This window comes from Squalius cephalus (genome assembly GCF_949319135.1).
Source record: "Squalius cephalus genome assembly, chromosome: 8".
Classification (NCBI taxonomy): Eukaryota; Metazoa; Chordata; class Actinopteri; order Cypriniformes; family Leuciscidae; genus Squalius; species Squalius cephalus.
The window spans coordinates 14,025,349-14,034,159 of record NC_137129.1 but is presented as its reverse complement, the minus strand read 5'-3'; the positions used below and the strand labels follow the sequence as shown (position 1 = coordinate 14,034,159).

Genomic DNA, 8,811 nt, shown 5'->3' with positions numbered 1-8,811 from the left:
CTGCAGACTGGTAGCTGACTTCCACTATTTGGCCACTGGACTGGGAGCTGTTCTGCAATATTTGCTGGCTACTAGACACCACAGACTCATTACTAGACTGTACTACAGTTTCATAGTTGAGCTGTGTTGGCTCAGGTAGAGACTCAATGTGCATACTTGCACCCATTGCAGTGGTCACAGAACCAGAAACGAGACTGCCACTACCAGCTGAAGATATCAGAGATCCTTGAAGTTGACTACTAGCATCAGAGTCAGAACCAGGCTTATATACATTAGTCACTGGTCCAAAAACAGAAGAGCCATTTTGAGGACTATAGCTATATACACCCTTAACTTGTGCAGCACTGTAAGTGTTACTCCTTGATCTCTGAGGACTGATGGGATTTGATACATCAGCACCATACCAGCTGTAGGAACTTCGTGGCTTCACATCCTGCTTGGGGAAACCAGCCTCATTGTATACAGGATAACCACTCCTGACAAAGCCACCAACTAGAAGAAAATAGAAAAGGGAAAAGAAAGAATCAAACAGACATGCTAGCAAACATGAATTATAGAACTTGCCTGGATAAACCTTACCACTTCCAAAATGGTCACAGACACAAAGACTGAGAAGTGCTAAAGAAAAACTGTAGATGAAAAAAAAAAAAAAATGAAAAAAACATATTAGATGAGTGCCACTAGTTAACAAATGCCAAATACTACAATTTATCATCATACCTTAAGAGTCGGCTAGTGGAACCCTCCATGGCCAAACAAAAATACAACAACTACCACTTCAACAACACCAGTAAAAATTCATAAAAAAAAACATACTTGACTTCCAACACATATTAGTGTTTCCTGAAGGGACTCTTTATAGTACCAGCAATTGGCATTTACCAATTGTTTACCAATTGTTTCCTGACAATCAGTTGTCATGGGAACATGTAATACTCAATTATTTGGTTCAGGTGTTACAACTCTTATCATGACAGCTGCCATTTCATTAAAGTTGCTTTTTTATACGGTTACTGGACAAAAAGACAGCACACAAATTACTTTTTGGGGATTATTTAAAATACTTTATTTTTTATTCAGTGAGAATACATTTAAGCATTTAAGGAAGCAGTAGTATGCTCATTCTTCAAAAGTCTTAGCATTGATTTGGTCAAGCAGCCGTATATATTTTTATATTCAAATCTATTTCGTTCAATGATAACAGATGTTATAAATGTTTTTTCTTGCAAATTTGTACTTATGGCTTTATGTTGTGTTAACCAGTCAACAGATTTGTTTGAAGTATCTTTAGGAGTTGCTAAATTCATTATTATCTGCACTTCTCAAATACAAATATTTCTTCGTCTTTATTGAAACTGTTTGAAAACTAGAGCACACTGGTAATTTTATTTCAGATTTGTTATGAGTAAATACATGCCAACATAGAAAAATCTGGCAGGACTATTCCTGTAAGCTTTCCTGTTGTGAAAGCTGTGTTCAGATGAGACCCTCATCAGGTTTTTAAAAAAATTTTTTATTCAGCTGAATGGACATAACTTTATTTTTATAACAAAAAGACCAGGGGCCTATACCATGAAGCCGGCTAGCCAGCTATGTTTCAGTTTAGTTTCCGCCAACCCTGGGTTTTAGGTACTATGAAAGTAGCTTGGCTTTAATCGGTGTTCGTTGCCATGGTATCTTACGCTGCACGGCTAACCTGCTCCGGGGCAGGTTATGTTCTGGATTCAAGATCTCAGACTGAAGTTTGACCAATCAGCTGAGAACAAAGAAACATATAGGTGACGTAACTAATTCCCAGTGTCTGTTACAATGACTTCACCTTATCTTCCAAATCCGGTGGACATCTCAGCACAAATTGTTTGACGAGCACTTCGTAGAGAAAGAGTTTTTAGCCAGACAAAATCCCCTTGCCTTTCCTGATAGTTACTTGTATGAAAGATACAGATTTTCCGCAGAAGGAATGTCTTATCTTTGCGAACTTCTTGAGCCACACAAAGAATTTAACACGTCGAATTCATGCACTTACTGTACCGCAAATGGTATTGCGTTGCGTTTTTTTGCAAGTGGTATATACTTGCACGGTGGGTGACGCACAGAAGCTATAGGGGAAAACACGGTTTGTCGAACCATTCGCAAGGTGGTCCTCGCTCTGCAGGAGTACATTAATATTTTCATTAATAGTGTTCCCCGGACATTTATAGACCATGTCCATAAAAGAGGGCTTTTATAAAATTGCCGGTAAGATATAGGCTATTTATAGGGTGACATCACATGAACACTTTGTTTTGGTTTTTTCCAAAAAGAAAATTTCACAAATGTACTATAGAGCAGAGGTCTTCAATCCTGCTCCTGGAGGGCAACTGTCCTGCAGAGTTTAGTTCCAACCAGCTTCAGCACACCTCTCTTTGAATATTCAAACGATTCTGAAGAGCTTGATGAGCTGATTCAGGAGTGTTTGATTAAGGTTGAAATTAAACTTTGCAGGACAGTGGCCCTCCAGGAGCAGGATTGAAGACCTCTGCTACAGAGTGATGACAGCATGAAATATTTTTGTAGACCAAACCCTGGAAATGGTTTTGCATTTTAGCACTTCTGATTCTGGTTCTAAAGTCTTTGAGTTATTAAATGAGTTGTTTCAACAAAGATGAGGTCATGCTAATGCAGTGCAAACAATACTAAGACTCGCAGTAGACACTTGAGGTAACAGGTTTGTTTATTTTTTCCAAAACAAAGCAAACACTAAATGAAGAAAACAATGCAAAGTATGCAGCTATGACTTCACTTGATGCAACAACCTCAATATGGCTGGAGATGAACGCTTATTTTGAGTAGTCTGAGAGTGCAGAGGTGCTGGATCTTGAAAGCCAGGCTGGACAGACTGCATCAAACTCATAGCTTGAAGTGGTATTTTACTAGGTTGTGCCAAAGGTTTGGAACCAAGACTGGAAAGAGACATGTAACTTGACTGCTCTGTCTTAGGAAAGACCTGGACCCTAGACTGCCGGGACACAGACTGGTAACGGGCTTGTGCTGATTGCAGGCCACTGGGCTGGGACACAGACTGAGAGCTGGTTTGCGCTGAGAACAGGCCACTGGGCTGGGACACATACGGGTAACGGGCTTGTGCTGACTGCAGGCCACTGGGTTGGTCCACAGACTGGTAACGGGATTGTGCTGACTGCAGGCCACTGGGCTGGGACACAGACTGGTAACGGGATTGTGCTGACTGCAGGCCACTGAGCGGGGACACAGACTGAGAGCTGGTTTGCGCGGAGAACAGGCCACTGGGCTGGGACACATACGGGTAACGGGCTTGTGCTGACTGCAGGCCACTGGGTTGGTCCACAGACTGGTAACGGGATTGTGCTGACTGCAGGCCACTGGGCTGGGACACAGACTGGTAACGGGATTGTGCTGACTGCAGGCCACTGAGCGGGGACACAGACTGAGAGCTGGTTTGCGCTGACTGCAGTCCACTGGGCTGGGACACAGACTGGTAACGGGCTTGTGCTGACTGCAGGCCGCTGGGCTGGGACACAGACTGGTAACGGGCTTGGGCTGACTGCAGGCCACCGGACTGCACCACAGACTGGGAGCGTGCCTGCCCTGGATGTTGGTCACTAGGCCAGACACCAGACTGGTATCTAGCTTGCGCTACCTGCAGGCCACTGGGCCAGTTCACTGATTGGGAGCCAGTTTGTGTAGGTTTTTGGAAACCAAGCTGGGGCACAAACTGGTAGCTGGCTTGTGCTGACGGCAGGCTACCTGACAGTCCAACAGAGTGTGAGCTGGCTTGGGATGGTTGTTGTATTCCAGACTGGTCCACAGACTGAGAGCTGGCTTGGGCTGATTGCAGACCGCTGGGCCGGAACACAGACTGGTAGCGGGATTGTGCTGACTGCAGGCCACTGAGCTGGGACACAGACTGGTAACGGGCTTTGGCTGACTGCAGACTGCTGGTCTGGGACACAGACTGGTAAGGGGCTTGGGCTGACTGCAGTCCACTGGGCTGGGACACAGACTGGTAAGGGGCTTGGGCTGTCTGCAGACTGCTGGGCTGGTCCACAGACTGGTAACGGGCTTGTGCTGACTGCAGGCCACTGGGCTGGGACACAGACTGGTAACGGGATTGTGCTGACTGCAGTCCACTGGGCTGGGACACAGACTGGTAAGGGGCTTGGGCTGTCTGCAGACTGCTGGGCTGGAACACAGACTGGTAGCGGGATTGTGCTGACTGCAGGCCACTGGGTTGGTCCACAGACTGGTAACGGGATTGTGCTGACTGCAGGCCACTGGGCTGGGACACAGACTGGTAACGGGATTGTGCTGACTGCAGGCCACTGGGTTGGTCCACAGACTGGTAACGGGATTGTGCTGACTGCAGGCCACTGGGCTGGGACACAGACTGGTAACGGGATTGTGCTGACTGCAGGCCACTGAGCGGGGACACAGACTGAGAGCTGGTTTGCGCTGACTGCAGTCCACTGGGCTGGGACACAGACTGGTAACGGGCTTGTGCTGACTGCAGGCCGCTGGGCTGGGACACAGACTGGTAACGGGCTTGTGCTGACTGCAGGCCACTGAGCGGGGACACAGACTGGTAAGGGGCTTGGGCTGTCTGCAGACCGCTGGGCTGGAACACAGACTGGTAGCGGGATTGTGCTGACTGCAGTCCACTGGGCTGGGACACAGACTGGTAAGGGGCTTGGGCTGTCTGCAGACCGCTGGGCTGGAACACAGACTGGTAGCGGGATTGTGCTGACTGCAGGCCGCTGAGCTGGGACACATGTTGAGAGCTGGTTTGCGCTGACTGCAGTCCACTGGGCTGGGACACAGACTGGTAACGGGCTTGTGCTGACTGCAGGCCACTGGGCTGGGACACAGACTGGTAACGGGCTTGGGCTGACTGCAGACTGCTGGGCTGGAACACAGACTGGTAACGGGATTGTGCTGACTGCAGGCCACTGAGCTGGGACACAGACTGAGAGCTGGTTTGCGCTGACTGCAGTCCACTGGGCTGGGACACAGACTGGTAACGGGCTTGTGCTGACTGCAGACTGCTGGGCTGGGACACAGACTGGTAACACGGTTGTGCTGACGGCAGGCCACTGGGCTGGTCCACAGATTGGTAACGGGATTGTGCTGACTGCAGGCCACTTGGCTGGGACACAGATTGGTACCTAACTTGTGCTGACTGCAGGCCACCAGACTGCACCACAGACTGGTAGCGTGCCTGTTCTGGATGTTGGTCACTAGGCCAGACCACAGACTGGTATCTAGCTTGTGCTAACTGCAGGCCACTGGGCCAGTTCACTGATTGGGAGCCAGTTTGTGTAGGTTTTTGGAAACCAAGCTGGGGCACAAACTGGTAGCTGGCTTGTGCTGACGGCAGGCCAGACTGAGAGCTGGCTTGGGCTGGTTGTTGGATGCCAGACTGGTCCACAGACTGTGAACTGGCTTGGGCTGACAGCAGGCTACCTGATGGTTCCACAGACTGTGAGCTGGCTTGGGCTGGTTGTTGGATTCCAGACTGGTCCACAGACTGAGAGCTGGCTTGGGCTGGTTGTTGGATGCCAGACGGGTCCACAGACTGTGAGCTGGCTTGGGCTGACAGCAGGCTACCTGACAGTTCAACAGATTGTGAGCTGGCTTGGGATGGTTGTTGGATGCCAGACTGGTCCACAGACTGTGAGCTGGCTTGGGCTGACAGCAGGCTACCTGACAGTTCAACAGATTGTGAGCTGGCTTGGGATGGTTGTTGGATGCCAGACTGGTCCACAGACTGTGAGCTAGCTTGGGCTGACAGCAGGCTACCTGACAGTTCAACAGATTGTGAGCTGGCTTGGGCAGGTTGTTGGATGCCAGACGGGTCCACAGACTGTGAGCTGGCTTGGGCTGACAGCAGGCTACCTGACAGTTCAACAGATTGTGAGCTGGCTTGGGATGGTTGTTGGATGCCAGACTGGTCCACAGACTGTGAGCTGGCTTGGGCTGACAGCAGGCTACCTGACAGTTCAACAGATTGTGAGCTGGCTTGGGCAGGTTGTTGGATGCCAGACTGGTCCACAGACTGTGAGCTGGCTTGGGCTGATTGCAGGCCACTAGGCTGGGACACAGACTGGTAACGGGTTTGTGCTGACTGCAGACTGCTTGGCAAGGACAGAGACTGGTATCTGGCTTGGCCTGACTGCAATCCGCTTAGCTGGTTCACAGACTCATATCTGGCTTGTGCTACCTGCAAACCGCTGGGCCGGAACACAGACTGGTAGCGGGCTTGTGCTGACTGCAGGCCACTGGGCTGGTATCGAGCTTGTGCTGACTGCAGTCCACTGGGCTGGTAACGGGCTTGTGCTGACTGCAGGCCACTGGGCTGGTCCACAAACTGGTAGCGGGCTTTGGCTAACTGCAGACCGCTGGGCCAGAACACAGACTGGTAGCGGGCTTGTTCTGACTGCAGGCCACTTGGCTGGGACACAGATTGGTACCTGGCTTGTGCTGACTGCAGGCCACTGGACTGCACCACAGACTGGTAGCGTGCCTGTCCTGGATGTTGGTCACTAGGCCAGACCACAGACTGGTATCTAGCTTGTGCTAACTGCAGGCCACTGGGCCAGTTCACTGATTGGGAGCCAGTTTGTGTAGGTTTTTGGAAACCAAGCTGGGGCACAAACTGGTAGCTGGCTTGTCCTGACGGCAGGCCAGACTGAGAGCTGGCTTGGGCTGGTTGTTGGATGCCAGACTGATCCACAGACTGTGAGCTGGCTTGGGCAGGTTGTTGGATGCCAGACTGGTCCACAGACTGTGAGCTGGCTTGGGCTGACAGCAGGCTACCTGACAGTTCAACAGATTGTGAGCTGGCTTGGGATGGTTGTTGGATTCCAGACTGGTCCACAGACTGTGAGCTGGCTTGGGCGGGTTGTTGGATGCCAGACTGGTCCACAGACTGAGAGCTAGCTTGGGCTGATTGCAGGCCACTGGACTGGTCCACAGATTGCGAGACAGCTTGTTCAGAGTTCTGGCTGCTGGCTTGAGATGATTGTTGGAGGCTGGGCCGGGCCCCAAGTCGGTATCTTGCCTGTGCTAGCTGCACACCACTAGGCTGAACTGTGGAACCATAGTGTGACTGCACTAGTTGCTGGCCACTCAGTAATGGCACAAGTCCATATCCAAAGCTGACTTGCCCTAACTGATAGCTGGGTTGTGAGAACTCATTTCTCTGCTGCAAAGGCTTGACCAAAAAGGTAGAACTTGAAGTCTGGACTGGCCCGTTAGCAGAAAATAACTTGGAAACAACTTGATGTCCATTTCTCTGAGGCTTGACAATGGGCTGCACTGCAGACTGGTAGCTGACTTCCACTATTTGGCCACTGGACTGGGAGCTGTTCTGCACTATTTTCTGGCTACTAGACACCACAGACTCATTACTAGACTGTACTACAGTTTCATAGTTGAGCTGTGTTGGCTCAGGTAGAGACTCAATGCGCATACTTGTACCCATTGCAGTGGTCACAGAACCAGAAACAAGACTGCCACTACCAGCTGAAGATATCAGAGATCCTTGAAGTTGACTACTAGCATCAGAGTCAGAACCAGGCTTATATACATTAGTCACTGGTCCAAAAACAGAAGAGCCATTTTGAGGATTATAGCTTATACTGCTATATACACCCTTAACTTGTGCAGCACTGTAAGTGTTACTCCTTGATCTCTGAGGACTGATGGGATTTGATACATCAGCACCATACCAGCTGTAGGAACTTCTTGGCTTCACATCCTGCATGGGGAAACCAACCTCATTGTATACAGGATAACCCCTCCTGACAAAGCCACCAACTAGAAGAAAAGAGAAAAGAGAAAAGAAAGAATCAAACAGACATGCTAGCAAACATGAATTATAGAACTTGCCTGGATAAACCTTACCACTTCCAAAATGGTCACAGACACAAAGACTGAGAAGTGCTAAAGAAAAACTGTAGATGAAAAAAATAAAATAAATTAGATGAGTGCCACTAGTTAACAAATGCCAAATACTACAATTTATCATCATACCTCAAGAGTCGGCTAGTGGTACCCTCCATGGCCAAACAAAAATACAACAACTACCACTTCAACAACACCAGTAAAAATTCATAAAAAAAAACATACTTGACTTCCAACACATATTAGTGTTGCCTGAAGGGACTCTTTATAGTGCCAGCAACTGGCGTTTACCAATTGTTTCCTGACAATCAGTTGTCATGGGAACATGTAATACTCAATTATTAGGTTCAGGTGTTACAACTCTTATCATGACAGCTGCCATTTCATTAAAGTTGCTTTTTTATACTATGATTACTGGACAAAAAGACAGCACACAAATTACTTTTTGGGGATTATTTAAAATACTTAATTTTTTATTCAGTGAGAATACATTTAAGCATTTAAGGAAGCAGTAGTATGCTCATTCTTCAAAAGTCTTAGCATTGATTTGGTCAAGCAGCCGTATATATTTTTATATTCAAATCTATTTCATTCAATGATAACAGATGTTATAAATGTTTTTTTCTTGCAAATTTGTACGTATGGCTTTATGTTGTGTTAACCAGTCACACGATTTGTCTGAAGTATATTTAGGAGTTGCTAAACTCATTATTATCTGCACTTCTCAAATACAAATATTTCTTCGTCTTTATTGAAACTGTTTGAAAACTACAGCACACTGGTAATTTTATTTCAGATTTGTTATGAGTAAATACATGCCAACATAAAAAAATCTGGCAGAACTATTCCTGTAAGCTTTCCTGTTGTGAAAGCTGTGTTCAGATGAGACCC

At 48.0% G+C, this 8,811-nt stretch overlaps 1 protein-coding gene and 1 long non-coding RNA gene across 2 annotated transcripts; both read right to left on the bottom strand.

Moving 5' to 3' along the window:
* Positions 1-321: 321 nt before the first annotated feature.
* On the bottom strand, positions 322-822 carry LOC307162618. Its single transcript, XR_013821948.1, has 3 exons — positions 721-822; positions 580-629; positions 322-492 (listed from the first exon to the last, which is right to left on the bottom strand). It is a non-coding gene; the product is annotated as an uncharacterized lncRNA (long non-coding RNA).
* A 1,143-nt stretch (positions 823-1,965) lies between these two features.
* On the bottom strand, positions 1,966-8,145 carry LOC307163010 (uncharacterized protein; the record flags this gene model as incomplete). The annotated part of the gene is made up of 5 exons (XM_079878801.1): positions 8,050-8,145; positions 7,921-7,970; positions 6,331-7,833; positions 3,564-6,006; positions 1,966-1,981 (listed from the first exon to the last, which is right to left on the bottom strand). The coding sequence occupies exons 1-5, from the start codon at positions 8,076-8,078 to the stop codon at positions 1,966-1,968; spliced, it is 4,041 nt and encodes a 1,346-aa protein (XP_079734927.1). The 5' UTR covers positions 8,079-8,145.
* Between the last annotated feature and the right edge of the window lie 666 nt (positions 8,146-8,811).